The 19,449-nt window shown below is 47.0% G+C and overlaps 1 protein-coding gene across 3 annotated transcripts in view; it reads left to right on the forward strand.

Annotated features, from left to right (window-relative positions):
• Positions 1-6: 6 nt before the first annotated feature.
• The window catches only part of LOC140210129 (complement component receptor 1-like protein), a 62,023-nt gene continuing 42,580 nt past the window's right edge, over positions 7-19,449 (forward strand). For all 3 annotated transcript variants that reach the window (XM_072278991.1, XM_072278990.1, XM_072278992.1), the window contains exons 1-6: positions 7-168; positions 6,084-6,272; positions 6,772-6,865; positions 8,674-8,747; positions 10,946-11,128; positions 13,933-14,118. In XM_072278991.1, coding sequence (XP_072135092.1) covers positions 108-168; positions 6,084-6,272; positions 6,772-6,865; positions 8,674-8,747; positions 10,946-11,128; positions 13,933-14,118 — 787 coding nt within the window. In that variant the 5' untranslated portion in view covers positions 7-107. The remainder of the gene's footprint in view (positions 169-6,083; positions 6,273-6,771; positions 6,866-8,673; positions 8,748-10,945; positions 11,129-13,932; positions 14,119-19,449) is intronic.

The raw sequence follows: 19,449 nt of genomic DNA on the forward strand, positions 1-19,449 counted from the left end.
GCAGAGCTCTGAGTCCTCCAGCACCTCGTGTGTGTCATTTGGGCGTCCAGGCTGCCTCAGCGGACTTTCTCTTCTCGTCACAGACGCAGCCATTTCCGGCAGTGACGATGGCGGCTGTGCAACTATTCGCTCTGCTGTGGGCGATGGCGGCGAGGGCCGCGGGGGCAGGTGAGCGCGAGCGGGCCGTGGCCGGGGAAACGGGCGACAACATTCCCTCCGAGGTGCGCGCGCGTCTTGGGCTGGGAATCGGGCGAAGAATCTGAGGCGAGATGGCCCCGGAACCGCCGCTGCTGAGTCCTGAGTCAGGAGTAGATCAGTGTAGAGCTAACATTCGCGGAGAGTGAAATAAACACGATTTGAGAATTACCGAACCGCCAACGGGACAGAAACGCGGCGGACTGAGCAGCAGCCGCGGACGGCGGGTGCCGAAATCCGTCCTGCGGCGCCCTTTCATGGTGCGCGCGCGGCAAACACCTCCGAGGGCAGCGGGAGCGCGCGGGAGAGGGGTGTGGGGGAGCGGGTTCTGGGAGGGAGGTGGGGGGGAGCGGGTTCTGGGAGGGAGGTGGGGGGGGAGCGGGTTCGGGGGGGAGCGGGTTCTGGGAGAGGGGTGGGGGGGGAGTGGGTTCTGGGAGGGAGGTGGGGGGGAGCGGGTTCTGGGAGGGAGGTGGGGGGAGCGGGTTCTGGGAGGGAGGTGGGGGGGAGCGGGTTCGGGGGGGAGCGGGTTCTGGGAGAGGGGTGGGGGGAGTGGGTTCTGGGAGGGAGGTGGGGGGAGCGGGTTCTGGGAGAGGGGTGGGGGGGAGCGGGTTCTGGGAGGGAGGTGGGGGGAGCGGGTTCTGGGAGGGAGGTGGGGGGGAGCGGGTTCTGGGAGGGAGGTGGGGGGAGCGGGTTCTGGGAGAGGTGGGGGGAGCGGGTTCTGGGAGAGGGGTGGGGGGAGCGGGGTTCTGGGAGAGGGGTGGGGGAGCGGGTTCTGGGAGAGGGGTGGGGGGAGCGGGTTCTGGGAGGGAGGTGGGGGGAGCGGGTTCTGGGAGGGAGGTGGGGGGGAGCGGGTTCTGGGAGAGGGGTGGGGGGAGCGGGTTCTGGGAGAGGGGTGGGGGGGAGCGGGTTCTGGGAGGGAGGTGGGGGGGAGCGGGTTCTGGGAGAGGGGTGGGGGGAGCGGGTTCTGGGAGGGAGGTGGGGGGAGCGGGTTCTGGGAGGGAGGTGGGGGGGAGCGGGTTCTGGGAGGGAGGTGGGGGGGAGCGGGTTCTGGGTGAGGGGTGGGGGAGCGGGTTCTGGGAGAGGGGTGGGGGGAGCGGGTTCTGGAGGGAGGTGGGGGGGAGCGGGTTCTGGGAGGGAGGTGGGGGGGAGCGGGTTCTGGGAGAGGTGGGGGGGAGCGGGTTCTGGGAGGGAGATGGGGGGAGCGGGTTCTGGGAGGGAGGTGGGGGGGAGCGGGTTCTGGGAGAGGTGGGGGGGAGCGGGTTCTGGGAGGGAGGTGGGGGGGAGCGGGTTCTGGGAGGGAGCGGGTTCTGGGAGAGGGGTGGGGGGAGCGGGTTCTGGGAGAGGTGGGGGGAGCGGGTTCTGGGAGGGAGCGGGTTCTGGGAGGGAGGTGGGGGGAGCGGGTTCAGGGGGGAGCGGGTTCTGGGAGAGGGGTGGGGGGGAGTGGGTTCTGGGAGGGAGGTGGGGGGAGCGGGTTCTGGGAGAGGGGTGGGGGGGAGCGGGTTCTGGGAGGGAGGTGGGGGGAGCGGGTTCTGGGAGAGGGGTGGGGGGAGCGGGTTCTGGGAGAGGGGTGGGGGGGAGCGGGTTCTGGGAGAGGGGTGGGGGGAGCGGGTTCTGGGAGGGGGTGGGGGGAGCGGGTTCTGGGAGATGGGTGGGGGGAGCGGGTTCTGGGAGGGAGGTGGGGAGCGGGTTCTGGGAGGGAGGTGGGGGGGGAGCGGGTTCTGGGAGAGGGGTGGGGGGAGCGGGTTCTGGGAGGGGGTGGGGGAGCGGGTTCTGGGAGAGGGGTGGGGGGGTTCTGGGAGAGGTGGGGGGGAGCGGGTTCTGGGAGAGGGGTGGGGGGGAGCGGGTTCTGGGAGGGAGGTGGGGGGAGCGGGTTCTGGGAGGGAGGTGGGGGGAGCGGGTTCTGGGAGGGAGGGGGTGGGGGAGCGGGGTTCTGGGAGAGGGGTGGGGGGTTCTGGGAGAGGGGTGGGGGGGAGCGGGTTCTGGGAGAGGGGTGGAGGGGTTTTGGGAGAGGTGGGGGGGAGTGGGGTTCTGGGAGGGAGGTGGGGGGAGCGGGTTCTGGGAGGGAGGTGGGGGGAGCGGGTTCTGGGAGGGAGGTGGGGGGAGCGGGTTCTGGGAGAGGGGTGGGGGGGGAGCGGGTTCTGGGAGAGGGGTGGGGGGGTTCTGGGAGAGAGGTGGGGGGGAGCGGGTTCTGGGTGAGGGGTGCAGGGAGCGGGTTCTGGGAGAGGGGTGGGAGGGGAGCGGGTTCTGGGAGGGAGGTGGGGGGAGCGGGTTCTGGGAGAGGGATGGGGGGTGCGGGTTCTGGGAGAGGAGTGGGGGTAGGAGCAGGCCGGGAGGGTGTGGGGGGAGCAGGTTCTGGGTGCCAGTAGGTGTTCGGGCCCAGGTGTTTGCGGTTAGGGAGTGGAATAGGGACAGGTTGCGTGTTGAGCTCGCTGCTACATGGCAGCAGTGGAGCATTAGCAGTCAGTTCGGAACGATCTGTCTGACGGTAGCACAGTTCCTGTGTTGTGTACGGTGACAGAGAGTCGCTCAGCCATGTCATGATGTTTCTTAGCTTCACTGAGCTGAGCCCAAGTTTTGTGGTGTTACTTTCTCACATCTGTTTCCCAGCGGATGTGGTGACTGACTCAATCTGGTTTCGATATTTACTGGATCCCTTTCATCTGTTATTATTATTTTGCTGCTGATGACAAAAGTATCATTTATGAACCAATTTCAAACTGCTAGAAGAACTCAGTCGGTGAGGCTGTATTGGTGGAGCAACGGGTCTGGTGGATGTTTCAGATTGAGATGCTACATCAGGTTAAGGGAAATTTTCCAGACATCTGTTCGGGACTTGGCAACATCCTCCTGAATCTTTTCTTCACTCTCTCTCACATAATCACATCCACATAATGCAACTGTGTCCAGATCTGCATTCAACATTCCAGGTGTGGAGTTGGGCAACTGTAACATGACATGCCTTCCCTGGTAGTCAGTCCCCTGTCTGATTAACACAAGTGTGCCATATGCTGGCTTGCACTCAATATCAGCAAGATGAAGAACTGATTTTGGACCTCAGAAAGAGTAAGATGAGGGAACACACATCAGTCTTCATAGAGGGATCAGAAGTGGAGAGAGTGAGCAATTTCAAGTTTCTGGGTGTCAGTATCTCTTGAGGCTCTACCCTAGACCCAACATATTGAAGCAGTTCCAATGAAAGTATGACAGTGGCTATATTTCATTAGGAGGTTGAGGAGATTTGGTATTCAAAGACAAATTTCTATAGATGTGCCCTGGACAGCATTCTAACTCGCCGCATCAGAATCGGATTTATTATCACCGGCATGTGACGTGAAATTTGTTAACTTAGCAGCAGCAGTTCAATGCAATACATACTGCAGAAGAGAAATAATAATAAATTAATTAAAACATAATAAATAAGTAAATCAATTACAGTATACATATATTGAATAGATTTTAAAAACTTGCAAGAAACAAATACTGTATATTAAATAAGTGAGATAGTGTCCAAGGGTTCAATGTCCATTTAGGAATTGGATGGCAGAGGGGAAGAAGCTGTTCCTGAATCGCTAAGTATGTGCCTTTAGGCTTCTGTACCTTCTATCTGATGGTAACAGTGAAAAAAGGGCATGCCCTGGGTTCTGGAGGCCCTTAATAATGGATGCTGCCTTTCTGAGACACTGCTCTTTGAAGATGTCTTGGATACTTTGTAGGCTGGTACCCAAGATGGAGCTGACTAGATTTATAACCCTCTGCAGATTCTTTCGGTCCTGTGCAGTAGCCCCCCACCCCCCATGCCGGACAGTGATGCAGCCTGTCAGATGCTCTCCACGGTACAACTATAGAAGTTCTTGAGTGTATTTGTTGTCATGGCCAAGGTGTCCCCTATGACTGCTGTAGCTTTTGGTCCTGTAGAGTTAATTTGAGTTTTATTGTCGTTGCTGAGGATGACGAGATTGCAGTGCTGCTCCATTCACTGTAAAACAGCATATTGGCTGTTCAATTACTGAAAACACAATGACTACATTTAAAATAATGTCTTGACTTTGAAATAACATCTAAGTTACAACTGAAATAAAAGCAAACCACTCTAAAATTAAAAGAAACGGTGGCCGTCCCATTCAAGTGTTGCTCGTGCCCATGTTATAAAATGCAATGATTATGTATAAAATTGCTTCAGGAATTATGGCCATGTATTGCACTTTGAGATTATCCATAGTGCCTAAGGGATAAAGGCTGGGTGTTATTGGAGGGGGGGGGTCATTGTTCAGTTGCACCAGAGCCCTGGGGGAAAAGCTGTTTTTCAGTCTGTATGTCCATGCAGAGATGTTTCCGTATCTCCGGCCATATGGTAGGAGGTTGAACAGGTTATTACTGGGGTGGGATGAGTTGATCATGATTTTGCAAACCCGTCGTAAGTTGTAGATGGTTTCCAAATCAGGTAGTTGTGACCCAGTAATGTTCTGTGCAGTCCTGATCACTCATTGAAGGGCTTTTTGGTCGATCTTGTTGTAGCTAGTATACCATATGTCATGTACTGTTCAGCTACATCTTCTAATATATAGTAGCAAACTACAAACTTAGAGTGGATTTGCAAGGGAAAGTCTACCTCCATACTTCAAGTCATTAGAAGGTAGCTTCAATCTTGCAGCTCAAAGCAAATCACTTTTATACATTTATAAAGTCCAGTGATTCATCAACTTCATGTATTTGAGGTTGTTCCATCCCAAAGTAGTATTCCTTTCTTATCTGCATCTGACGCATATGTCTTTAATCAGTCCATTTGTCATTTGAGGCTTCTTCCCCCACCCCCTCCCATGAGAGCTGTGTCCTGTTTTACTCTATTGTCAGAACATTCCCTACCATAAACACCCCACACTATAAACTACACACATTTCTTGTAAGCCTCCATCCAAACCAGCAAAGCACTCTGGGATCACACAGGTTCCATTTTGTCACATTACACTTTACAAAAGTTATAAATCCATAAAGACTTCAGAGTTACAGATATTACAGACCTGCATATACAGTAGGTCAGTATACTCTTAATTACACATCGTTAAAGGTTTACCAGCAGCTCCTGGAGCAGATTTGCTTTCTTTAAACTCTGAAAATAGTACAGGCATTACTGAGCTTTCCCTACTATACTGATGTGTAGTCTACGGTCAACTTGTTGGGGGAGTGTGGTGTTAAGGGCAGAATTGTTGTTGATAAAAAAGTATTCTTGTGTAGGTGTCCTAATGCTCCAGGTGTTCCAGTGCAGTGTGGAGAGTGATGGAGCCTGCTGTTGATTTGTTTGCTTTCTAGACAAACTGGTGCTGGTCCAGAGTAAACAGGGATGGTGTTCTTAATGTGAGGCATAACCAGTCTGTAGTCAGTTACTTCTGACTGGTATAATGGTTGATGTTTTGAAGCATGCAGGCACCACAGCAAGAGACAGGAAGGTGTTACAGATTTCAGTAGGAATAGTCCTTCTGGAGCTGCCATTTGGTCCAGGTGCTCTGCGTGTGCCAAGGCCTTGATCCCTGTTGTTGTCCCTGTCAAACTGAGTAAAGAAGTTGTTTAGCTCCTCAGCTAGTGTAGCGACACTGTTTGCAGGAGAGGTGGTCTTTCCTTTAGAGTCAGTGATAGACTTCAATCCAAATAACGGTGTCAACTGTTGAGTTTGCAGAGAAAACATTGCTATTTGTTTCTGTATTTGTATTCATGTTTAATTTGACTTTGTTTCCAGTATCATACATTTCAGTATTTGGCATCGACAAACTATAAAAAAAATTGCCAAGAGTCATTGAACTAGGTTCAAGGAAAATAACTTAGAGTCTTTTTCTGGCACGCATCTCTTGTGTTGGTTGTTACAAATTAAAAAGGGCAATTCTTTCTTTTTTAAGGGGAATGTAACCAGCCGCCAAGGTTGGAAAATGGCTTACTAGAACAGAGGTATCGTCAGCAGGATACATTTGCAAGTGGATCCAAGGTCTTTTACGTATGTAACCCTGGTTACACTTTTCGTCAATTCATTCCCAGATATATTACTTGTAATGAAGGTGTTTGGGAGCCATTACAAGCCACCTGTACACGTAAGTACTCAATAACTAATCCTTTCTCACTCAATAACGTTTCTCATTTTGCAATCTGTGTCTTTTCTCAGTCCCCATCCTCTTCAGGACTGAAGTAAGTTAGCTGGTGTGTGGTTCAAGGGAGTCAGACGCTTCCTGACACAAACCTAGTTCTTAAGTGTGCTCCTCTGCCTTTTAGACACAAGAGTGAAAACCTGCTACTCTGAGCTTCAATTCTCAGTGAGAAAAAGCAAATTGAAATTTTGGAAGAGCTCATTTTATGAACAATAATGTCAAGATTAATTTAATGAAGGGTAAAATGCCACTGTAATTTCCTGAGGAGTTTAATGTGTTGAATAAATTGCCTTGCTCACCTCGAACTTTGAAATTAAATAATATTTAGAACGATCTGGAAAAAGTGTGCATTAGTTTCGTGTTTCTCTTACATTTCATTGAATTGTATTGTAAAGTCATATCAACACTTTGTAACATCCTGGCTTTTCTCCCTTTTTTTGTTCAGCAAATAGCTGTGGAAGTCCGGGGGAAATTATGAATGGCTATTTCGAGGGTGGCAATACTTTTGGAAGTAAGATTACATTTTATTGTGCTGAAGGGTGAGTATTCACGTACTTGATTGAAAGAAAAGAGTTGAGTTAATATTTCAGTTTACACATTATTGCAATAGTGTTCCTTATCAGCATCAGAACAGGAGGTGGTGGCAAAACCGAGAAGCTGGACAGCATATGGGATTAGCTGTTGGAAAGGAGTGGGTAAGGGTGGTACATTAACAGGAGTACTTGGACAGCTACATGATAGAGCAGAGGCTGCCAGTCTCGGGTCCATGGACCCCTTGGTTCATGGTAGGGGTCCGTGGCATACTAAGGGTTGGGAACTCCTGGTTTAGAGGGATATGGGCCAAACACAGGGATCTGGGATGAGCTTAGATGGGCACCTTGACCAGCATGAGACAGTCATGCCAAGAGCCTGCATTCAAGATTCAAGATTATTTAATGTCATTTCCAGTACACGAGTGTAAAGGAGAATGAAATAATTGTTCCTCCAGATCTGATGCAGCACCAAATAAAAACCTACATTAAGATAATGAACCCCATACAAAATTACAACAAATATAAATACATAAGATAGTTTCTATGCATAGATTGTGTGTCCGTAGAGTAATGGTACAGCAGTGTCTGCACATCAGTTGACAGACAGGAAATGATAAAGCAGTGGTGTTTGGAGGTGTGGCGGGGTGGTCTCGATAGGGGAGTTGTTGATCAGCTTTACTGCTCCGTGCCTATCTCCCCATCTCATACTGCTGTTGAACAACTTCACCTGCAGGATGACAACTCCATCACTCTCTCACAGGCAATGGAAAAAAGCAATAAACACTGACCTTCCCAGAGTTGCTAATATCCAATAATTGGGAAATTGTGGTTGGCATATTACTTTAAAACATCGGTAACCTGAGTTCAATTCTCACTGCTGTGTGTAAGGAGTTTGAACATTCTCCCCAGGACTGCATGGATTTCCTCCGGGTGCTCCGATTTCCTCCCATGTTCCAAAGATGTACGGGTTAGTAGGTTGATTGGACAGATGGCTGTAACTGAGTGGCCAGGGCTGTTCCTAAATAAAATTAATAAATAAATGACATCCCCTGTTTTGCTGCTGTTGAGCACCTCAGGGCTCATTACCGTGCTGTGTTCCTAAATAAAAGTAATAAATAAATGACATCCCCTGTTTTGCTGCTGTTGAGCACCTCAGTGTGAGTGTCTCCATTTGCACTTTGTGACATTTGTCCAACTTGGCCACTCGGCTCCTGTAAGTGTCATGGATTTATTACCATTGGGAAGTCGGTTGTCTGATTCAAACAAATTTTACATCTGCTTAGGGACATTAGTCCCTTCATAGTTAAGCTGAATGAGGATCACGAGATTCTGCAGGCGCTGAAATTCTTGAGCGACACACACAAAATGCAGGAGGAACTCAGCAGGTCAGGCAATATCTGAAGGATAAACAGTTGACGTTTTGGGCTGAGATTTTTTAATAGATTTAATAAAGGGTTTGTATCTGCTCAGATGCCAGCTGACCTGCTAAGTTGCTCCAGCATGTTCTGTGTTAATCTGAATTTGTTCCATCACGTGGTCTCTTAAAATAGAAATGAAAAGTCAGCATTTAATTCATGCCAATATTTTTCCCACAATAGGAGAAATATTGTCACTGATCTTGGATGGTTGTGTTACAGATCACTTACTTAATATTTTACCATCTGGCAATGTAGCTACACATCTTCCTCTTTTCTTTTAAAGTCATGTTATAATTTCAAATTAATGGAATATAATTACTAATTCTCTTCCTGATAACATTGCTCTAACTTCAAGCTTCTCTGAGATGATTTTTAAAAATTTTGTTGCCTCTTTAGATATACTCTGGTGGGTAGAGATTACCGGTTGTGTGAAGCTGCTGGATGGGGTGGCCAGGTACCTACATGTGAAGGTGAGCAGAGATTCAGAAACGAGTTTAATATCAGTGGCGTAGTCTGCCGAAGGGTTTCAGCCTGAAATGTCAACTGTATTTTTTTCCATGGATGCTGCCTGGCCTGCTGAGTGAGTTCCTCCAGTACCTTGTGTGTGTGTGTGTGTGTGTATGTGTGTGTATATATATATATATATATGTATGTATAAATATAATTACATTAAGTAAGTAGTATAAAATGAAATAAAATGATGTTGTGTACATGGGTTCATTGTCCATTCAGAAATCTAATGGTGGTGGAGGTGATGGGCTGAAACTACAGTATCATACCCTCAGTACTGGTCAACAATCTGAGGCCATTAGCCATCTAGCTGTGACTGATGTTCTTTTACTGGGCGCCTTTATTTCTCGCTTCCTATTCTGTTATTATTCCCCTTCAGAGTACCTTTTGCTCTCCGGTTTAGAAGCATGCGGTGTTCTTTCTGGCCTTTCATTGCCCTCTGGTGTTTGAGTGGGATTGGGAAGGAGCTTTCTGTAATGGTGCTGGCTGTTCTACAGGACCCAATGTGGACAATGTCGTTTGCGAATGTTGTTTCCCTGGAGGGTGGCAGGTGAAGGAGGGAGGGGATGGGAGAATGGCTCGTGATATCTGCAGGCCACTGGTTGTGCGAGCAGAAAGGAGAGGTGTTGAGGCCTCTGGGAAAGTGTAAGAGCAAGGACAGACATGTTATGCCACAAATAGGAAGAAGTACAAAGAGATGGTTCAAATTTTTCATTGAATTCTTCTGATCATTGAAAATGCCCTAATCGTATTAAAGCCTGAACTATTTGGAAATAATTGCTTCATAATTCTGCTGTATATCAAATGAAGAGATAGGCCTTGGATTTCTTTCTAAGAGTAATAAATTAGAACAGCACAGAACTGCACTATTCAGCCCAGCTTGTCCATGCTGGCAAGTTTGACCATGTACGTGAATCCCATTGGCCTGCATTAGCTGAATTACAGATGGGAGCTGAATTTAGCCATTTGGCCCATCAAGTCTGCTCCACCATTCCATCATGGCTGGTTTATTATCCCCCTCAGCCACATTCTCCTGCCTTCTGCCCATAACCTTTGACCGCATGACTAATCAAGAAACTATCAACCTCAGTTTTAAATATACCCACTGACTTGGTCTCCACAGCTGTCTGTAGCAATGAATTCCAATAATTTATTACCTATGTCTTGCATGTTTCTATCTTGTCAAAATAGCTCTTAAAGGTAGTGACTGCAGTGATTGCACTGCCGTGCTCTGAGTTCCAAATATAAGCCATTCTCTGCATAAACATCAAAACTCCCTGACGGATCTCCTTCCTCTCACCTTAAGCCTGTGCCCTCAGAGTTTTCACACCACTACAATGGGAAAAAGAGCTGACTATCCAGCCTATCTATGCCTCCTATAATCTTAGACACATCTATTGCGTCACCCTTTCAGCTTTCTTAACTCCAGGGGAAAAAGCTCAGCCTGTCCAATCTTACCCCATAAATAAAGTTCTCCAATCTCAGCAACATCCTCATGGTCAGTTGGTCTAAGGTCATGGTGAATGCCAAGTTTGTGAGAGGTAGATACACTTGGTCATAAGGGTCTGACTGTGTATTGGAGAGGATGAAGACGCCTGTACCTAATCCTGATGAAGGGTCTCAGCCCGAAATGTAAACTGTTTAATCTTCTACATGGATGCTGCCTGACCTGCTGACCTCCTCCAGAATTTCCTGTGTGTCACTCTAAATTTCCAGTATCAGCAGAATCTCTTCTGTTTGTCACTGACAGAATACAGACATCTTTGGACTGTGGAAAGAGACTGGAGGTCCTGAAGGAAACCCACTCAGTCACAGGGACAACGTAACAAACTCTTTACTGACAGCGACAGAATTGAATCCCGATTGATGACGTTGTAATGTATTATATTGACCACTGTGCTGCTGTGTATGTGTCTGTACCCCTGGGGATCAGTTGGTCTAAGTTTACAGTGGGTGCCAAGATTGTGAAGGGTGGATACGTGGTCATGGGGTTTTGAATGTGCATTGGGGAGGATGAGATTAGCCTGTATTCTGAAGCGCTACATTGCAATAGAGTGCTGTTGAACTTTTACTGACCCGGTTTGATTTTTAACCATGAAGTTAAAGGTGTGTTGTGATGGTCTGCTCTGGGCATTAACTAAAGTGTATCTGTTGCCAGTTGTTAAATGTTCTGACATTCCGACCATTGAGAATGGAAGAATATCAAGCCCTTCGGCAGATTCATGGGAATACGGAATGGTGGCCACAGTTTCATGCCTTGGCGACTACTCATTGATCGGTGAACGTAAGCTTACCTGTAAAAGTGATGGAAGGTGGAATCATCCCTTTCCAAAGTGCAAAGGTACTGAACTAAAACTGAAACCTGTTTTAATTACCATTTTAAACATATTTAGTGTTTTAATTTTGTATTTCTGCGTGCAGTCAGTTCTGCTTCCTTGATGGAATTATATGATGATTTTCCGATTCTGTGTATCGAGTCAGTTTTCTAGCTCTATGTCCTTCTGGCTTGTTTAAACTGAATCCCATAAAACAACTCTTTCTCCAAGCTACTGTTAATATTGGAGATCTGTCAGAGTGAAACAGAGAACAATCTAAACATGAGAGATTGTGCAGATGCTGGAAATCCAGAGTAAGGCACTCAAAATAGTGCTGGAACTCAGCAGGTGATGGGAGCATCTGTGGAGAGGAACAAAGAACACTCTGTAGATCTCCAATATTAAAAGTATTTTATTTTTTAAAAAAAACCACAAAAGCCAGCTACTTGGATGGCATCTGAGAAATTTCAGTTGATTGCTTCATCAGAATGGGAAAACTAGAGGTAAGTGGGCTTCAAATGAAAGCATTGGGGTGACGGGGAAGGGCTTTGGTTGGGCAGTATGCAAGTGAATCAAATGCTAAAACAATAAAGACAATGTGCTGCTCTCTACAGGGATTGTTCACTCTGTCACTCCTTTGACCATTTATCCCTCCCCACTAATTTCCCTCCTCACTCTTACTCCTGCCAGCAGCCCAAGTGCTACACCTGCCCAATCCAGACCCCAAACTTGTTTCCAGCTGAGGCAGCACTTCACTTGTGAATCTATTGAGGTTGCCTACTATATCAGGTGCTCCCGGCGTGGTCTCCTCTGAATTGGTGAGACCTGGCGTGGATTGGGGGACTGCTCTGTCGAGCACCTCTACTCTATCCACAAAAAGCAGAATTTCCTGGTGGCCAACCATTTTAATTCCAATTTCCATCCTGGGATGTCAGTCCGTGGTCGCCACTTCTGCCACAATGAGGCCACTCTCAGGTTGGAGCAACAACACCTCATAGTCTGTTGAGGTAAACTTGAACCTGATGGCATGAACATTGATTTCTCCAACTTCTGGTAATTTTCTTCAGCTCGACCAGCTGCTCAAATTTTCAGCAATCCAAGTGCACTGTTTTTCTAATGGTATGACAACCAGAACTGGGCATTACTTCAAGAGTGAAGCGACCAGATTTGCCCGCCCTAAGAGGGTTTTTCCACTGGTGGTTTGCTGGTCATTACAAGTTGCTTCACTCTCGAGTGTTCCCTTATTATGAAGGGTTTCCCACACACCTGGAGTCAGATCTGTCTCCCAGGTTGGATGTGGTACTGTTTCATGTAGTTCTGACTAGTTTAAGGCTGACTTGGACGGGAAAGGCAGTTTCCCGGAGTAAATAGCTTTCACAACATTGCGTCCAGATATAATCGTATGGTCTGACACCAGTAGAGAAGCGGTTATTGGTGAACTCACAGTCCCCTGGGAAGACAACATCGATGAAGCCCATGAGCTCAAGTTAACCAAGTATGCAGAGTTAAGATCAGAGTGCAGAGACAGAGGGTGGAAGGTCTCATGCTATCCATTCGAAGTAGGCTGCCGTGGGTTTATTGCGTTCACTCTCCAGAAGTGGCTGTGTGACCTTGGCTTCACTAGAAGAGAGAGCAAGTCAACCAGCAGGGCTGTAGCTGAGGCAGCAGAGAAAGGATCAGCATGGGTGTGGACCAAGTATGTCCAGAGGGGCAGATAGTCAGACCGTGTATACATATCTTGCAAACTCTTCAGTAGTTGCATAGCCACCTGTAGAGTAGACTATCTGTTGGATGGAAGTGACCAACAATTCTGATAGAGGCAGATGCCAAGTTTTTAAGTTTACCAGTGGGATGTGGTGCTTTAGCACTGCTGGCCCACCACCTCGAGGGAGTCTTGATCATAATCGGGCCGAAACTCCTGAAGACAGGTGGCAGATCAACTGATGATCCCACTGGTGATAGCACAGGACAGTTAACATCTTAGTCCATGTGTATTTTGTAACTCCACTTTCCCATCAGAAGTAGAATCTGCAGTTGCTAGGAATCTGAAATAAAACTGGAAAATGCTTGACACACCCTGTGTATCAGGCATCAGTGGGAAGGGTGACACTTATCAGGGTTATAAGCGTAGAGTGGGTATGGAGAGGATGTTTCTAATAATGGGTGAGTATAGGACCAGAGGGCACAGCTATACAATAGAAAGACATCCCTTTAGAACAGAGGTGAGGAGGTTCCTTATGGAGTGGTGAATTTGTGCAATTCATTGCCACAAAGAGCAGTGGAGGCTAATTCACTGAGTATATTTAAATCAGAGATTGATGGGTTCTTGATTAGTAAAGGCATCACAGGTTTTGGGGAGTAGGCAGGAGGATGGAGTTGAGAGAGATAATAAATCAGCCAGGAATGCTGGAGCAGACTCGACCTATTTCTGCTCCTATATCATATGGTCTTATATTAGTGGTGAAAGGTAAGCACCTAGTTGTCAGGGCAATGCACTGAGTAGTTTCGGTGAAGATTGAACAGGATAGAAGCAGGTTAGGTTTTTGGGAAAGGGCAGCATGTCCATGAATGTGGAGGGGTGGCATTTCCTCTCAGCAGCTCTGAGGACTCTCAGTGAGGTCCAGCAGCAGAGCACAAAGTTACAGTGGGCATTCTGATTGAACGGTCTGCATCCGCACAAGATGCTGCTTCGTGATCTGTTTTAGTATAGCAAAGTGTTTTTGTGCCTTTAAGTGCTTTGAATTTAAAATTAAAACTTTATTCTTACTATTTTATTTGTGTTGTGAATTCATTAGGATACCTAACAGCAAGAAGTTCTTTATTTTACCAGATGTTAAATGTCCACTTCTGGATTTTCCTGACAATGTTATCGTGACATCGCCATACAAATCTACTTATAAATATCAGGATCAAGTCATTTTCCGGTGTAAAGAAGGTTATGAGATGGAAGGCGATGGTCTCATTGTATGTGGAGAGGACAGCAATTTTTCACCCCCACCACCCAGCTGCACACCACGTGAGTAAACACTTCCAATAATAGTGGGTAAAACTGGATCTGAATTGAGAGGCAGTATGATTTTAAAAAATTGTGTTTTGGTGACCGTTTACCTGCTGCTCTTCACTCCTACAAACTTTTAAAAATTCAACTTCTAAAATTTAAGAATAAAATGAATGTAGGTTATGTTTCAAAATGAGACCTATCATTGCTTTTATGTCACAAAAATGCAGGTTGAAAACACAGATGCCGGAAACCCAGAATACACTTGCATCTGTGAAGAAAGAAACAGCAAAGTTTTGGACCTGTAATGAAGGTTTAAGCAGTGATATGTCACAGGGATCTAGCCGGAACTTCAGCATTTAGCAGATCATAGAGGATTTGAGTTACAGGGAAAGTTTGAATTGGTTAGGACACTGGAGAGCAGGAGAATGAGGGGATATGGAGGTATGTGCTGTGTACATACATCTATTGATGCTTCTGGACACATCTTCAGTGATGTTCCTGGAATCATCGGGTGTTTCGGGTCTTTCAACATCATACAACCTCCTCCAGGTGATCCAGCCGGGGCTGATCAGACCCCAGCTTGTATCCAGATGGCTAGCTACTTATGACTCCATGGCTCCCCTCTTTTGAGCCGCAGCCGTCTTGAGGCCCTCTCTGCCGCATCGGTGGTGCTGCGGATGGCTCTCCTCTTCCTTTCTCCCTCGATGCCCAAAATGCTGAAGGCTCTAACTAAGGAACAGGCTACGAATCCCCTACAACCAACCTCCACTGGGAGACACCTCACTCTGCATCCAGCCTGCTGACAGTTGCTGACCAGTCCTGCGTACTTGGAGAGCTTCCTATCAAAGGCCTCTTCCAAGCAATCTTCCCATGGGACTGTCAATAGGTTATAGATACAGTAAATGCAAGCAGGATTTTTCCACTGAAGATTGGGTGAGGTTTTCCACTTTGCGAGAGCGTGCACAGGAGTTGTACCAGGATACTACTTGGATTAGAGAGCATCTGATAGAAAGAGATGTTGGTTGTTTTTCTTAGAGCAGTGCATGCTGATAAAGGTTTATAAGATTATGAGAGGCAAAGATAGAGTTGACTTACAGTATCTTTTTCCCCAGGGATGAAATGTCTGATACAATAGGACATGCATTTAAATCGAGAGCGGTGATTTCAAAGGAGATGTGCGGGTCAATTTTTTTTACGTGGAGTGGTGGATGTCTGTGGTGTTGGTAGAGGAAGATGTATTCGGGACTTTTAAGAGATGTTTAGATAGGAAAATGAGTGTGAGGAAAATAGAGAGATATGGACAGATGGGATTAGTTTAGTTGGTCATTTATTTAGTTTGGCAAAACGTTGAGCTGATGGGACGGTTCCTGTGCTGTACTGTTCTATGAGATCAGAACTGGAGGTCGTAGGTTAAGGGTGAAAGGTGAAACTTTTTACCTCAGAGGATGTTGGGGATTTGTAACGAGCTGCCAGCAGAAGTGGTGGATGTGGGTTTGATTTCAACAGTTAAGAGAAGTTTGGGCAAGTACTTGGATGGGCAGGGTATAGAGGGCTAAGGTTCAGGTGCAGGTCTGTGGGAATACACAGAAGATTAGTTCACCATGAACTAGATAGGCTGAAGGGCCTGTTTGTGTCTATGACCCTGACGCTATACTGTGTATGGTTCGAATGAGGGAAGTAAAGGAATGATCGCGCCATGTTGTACCATGTTGGAGTTTGCAAATTTCCTCCCCTGTCACTCTTGCAGGTTTACATGCACATACCCCAGTTCCTTTGCAAGATGGAAGTGAAAGTGCTGTAGACAAATTGTCAGCTAGAAGTAGAGTGGGCACGCAGACATGAGCAACTGGACGGTCTATTCTTTTTCCTACTTGTAGTTTCCCGCTGTAAAAAGCTGTCAATAAGTGAATAGGCAAAGATCTGATCCATGGAATGAGTCAAGTTTTTTTTATGTTTACTTTCAAATAGAATACGATTCAGTTGAATTTGGGGGATGAAATGAAAGTTTTGTATTTCTCTTCTGATGTGTCCATTAACTCTGAAATTCTTAAATATTTCTGGTGTAATAAGGAAATAACAAGTGGGATAGAGAGAGGAGAATCGGTGGATGTTGTGTACTTGGATGTTCAGCAGGCCTTTGACAAGGGTCCACACATGAGGCTGCTGGTAAGAGCCCAAGGTGTCACAGAAAAGATGCCAGACTGGATCGAGCATTGGCTGACTGGCGAGAGGCAAAGAATGGGAATGAAGTGTGCTTTTTCTGATGGGCGCAAGTGACTGGTGGTGCTCCACGGGGTCACTTCTCTTTTTGTCTTTGGATGACAGAATTGATGGCTCTGAGGCTAAGCCAAGTTTATGTACAATATGAAGATGGGTGGAAGGACAGGTAATACTGAGGAAGCCGGAGGCTGCAGAAGGACTTGGGCAGATCAGGAGAATGGCAAAGAAGTGACAGATAGAATACAGTTTCGAAGGTACATTTAATGTCAGAGAAATGTATGATATATGCATCCTGAAATGCTTTTTCTTCACAACCATGTACAAAACCAGTGGAGTAACCCCAAAGAAGAGCAACAGTTAAATGTTAGAACCCCAAAGTCCCCCGCCAACGCCTTTTCCTCCTGCACGTAAGTGGCAGCGAGCAACAATCCCCCTTCCCCCCACCAGCAATATAAAGGGGGATAGTAAAAGCTTCTTTAGGTATGCGAAGAGGGAAAAAATTAGTTAAGACCAAAGTTGAACCCTTGAGGACAGAAACGGGTGAACTTATTATGGGGAACAAGGAAATGGCAGACGAGTTGAACAGGTACCTTGGATCTGCCTTCACTAAGGAAGACACAAACAATCTCCCAGATGTAATAGTGGCCAGAGGACATAGGGTAACGGAGGAACTGAAGGAAATTCGCATTAGGCAGAATATGGTGTTGGATAGACTGATGGGACTGAAGGCTGATAAATCCCCAGGGCCAGATGGTCTGCATCCCAGGGTACTTAAGGAGGTGGGTCTAGAAATCGTGGATGCATTGGTGATCATTTTTCAATGTTCTATAGATTCAGGATCAGTTCCTGTGGATCGGCGGGTGGCTAATGTTGTCCCTCTCTTCAAGAAGGGAGGAAGAGAGAAAACAGGGAATTATAGACCGGTTAGCTTGACATCAGTGGTGGGGAAGATGCTGGAGTCAATTATAAAAGATGAAATTGCGACACATCTGGATAGCAGTAACAGGATTGGTTCGAGTCAGCATGGATTTACGAAGGGGAAATCATGCTTCACTAATCTTCTGGAATTTTTTGAGGATGTAACTCGGAAAATGGACAAGGGAGAGCCAGCGGATGTAGTGTGCCTGGACTTTCAGGAAGCCTTTGATAAAGTCCCACGTAGGAGATTAGTGGGCAAAATTAGAGCACATGGTATTGGGGTTAGGGTACTGACATGGATAGAAAATTGGTTGGCAGACAGGAAACAGAGTAGTGATTAACGGGTCCCTTTCAGAATGGCAGGCAGTGACTAGTGGGGTACCGCAAGGCTTGGTGCTGGGACCGCAGCTATTTACAATATACATTAATGATTTAGGTGAAGGGATTAAAAGTAAAATTAGCAAATTTGGAAATGAAACAAAGCTGGGTGGAAGTGTGAAATGTGAGGAGGATGTTATGAGAATGTAGGGTGACTTGGACAGGCTGGGTGAGTGGGCAGATACAGTTTAATGTGGATAAGTGTGAGGTTATCCACTTTGGTGGCAAGAATAGGAAGGCAGATTACTATCTGAATGGGGTTAAGTTAGGAAAAGGGGAAGTACAATGAGATCTAGGTGTCTTTGTTTATCAGTCACTGAAAGTAAGCATGCAGGTACAGCAGGCAGTGAAGAAAGCTAATGGCATGTTGGCCTTCTTAACAAGGGGAGTTGAGTATAGGAGCAAAGAGGTCCTTCTGCCGTTGTACTGGGCCCTGGTGAGACCACACCTGGAGTATTGTGTAGAGTTTTGGTCTCCAAATTTGAGGAAGGACATTCTAGCTATTGAGGGAGTGCAGTGTAGGTTCACGAGGTTAATTCCCGGGATGGCAGGACTGTCGTATGTTGAAAGATTGGAGCGACTGGTGTTGTACACACTGGAATTTAGAAGGATGAGAGGGGATCTGATTGAAACATATAAGATTATTAAGGGATTGGACACGCTAGAGGCAGGAAGCATGTTCCTGATGCTGGGGGAGTCCAGAACCAGAGGCCACAGTTTAAGAATAAGGTGTAGGCTATTTAGAACGGAGTTGAGGAAAATTTTTTTCACCCAGAGAGTTGTGGATCTGTGGAATGCTCTGCCTCAGAAGGCAGTGGAGGCCAATTCTCTGGATGCTTTCAAGAGAGAATTAGATAGAGCCCTTAAAGATAGCAGAGTCAAGGGATATGGGGAGAAGGCAGGAACGGGGTACTGATTGTGGATGATCAGCCATGATCACAGTGAATGGTGGTGCTGGCTCGAAGGGCCGAAGGGCCTACTCCTGCACCTATTGCCTATTGTCTATTACCTATTGAATGGAGACGGGCTAACTCCTATTGACATCAATGGATCTGGGGTTGAGAGGGTAAACAGCTTCAAGTTCTTCAGCATCCACATCACCGAGGACCTCACGTGGTTTGTGTACACCAGCTGTGTGGAGAAAAAGGCACAATGGTGCCTCTTTCACCTCAGACAGTTGAGGGAGTTTGGTATGGACCCCCAAAGAACTTCCTACAGGGGCACAATTGAAAGCATCTTGACTGGTTGCATCACTGCCTGGTATGGGAACTGTACCTCCCTTAATTGCAGGATTCTGCAGAGAGTGGTGCGGGCAGCCCAGCGCATCTCTAGTTGTGAACTTCCCATGATTCAGGACATTTACAAGGACAGGTGTGTAAAGAGGGCCCGTAGGATCATTGGGGACCCAAGTCATCCCAACCACAATCTATTCCAGCTGCTGCCATCTGGGAAGCGGTACCGCAGCATAAAAGCCAGGACCAACAGGCTCCAGGACAGCTTCTTCCACCAGGCCATCAGACTGATGAACTCTCACTGATTTGAGTACACTCTATATTACATTGACTGTTCTATTTATTATAAATTACTATGATTACACATTGCACATTTAGATGGAGATGTAATGTAAAGTCTCCTCATGTATGTGAAGGATGTAAGAAATAAAGTCAATCCAATTCAGTTCATACCCCTCCCAACCATATACCTGTCCAAACTTCTCTTAAACATTGAAATGGAGCTCGCGTGCTCCACTTGTGCTGGCAGCTCATTCCACACTCTCACAACCCTCTGAATACGGAAGTTTCCCCTCATGTTCCCCTTAAACTTCTCACT

Source organism: Mobula birostris, chromosome 14 (assembly GCF_030028105.1).
Source record: "Mobula birostris isolate sMobBir1 chromosome 14, sMobBir1.hap1, whole genome shotgun sequence".
NCBI lineage: Eukaryota > Metazoa > Chordata > Chondrichthyes > Myliobatiformes > Myliobatidae > Mobula > Mobula birostris.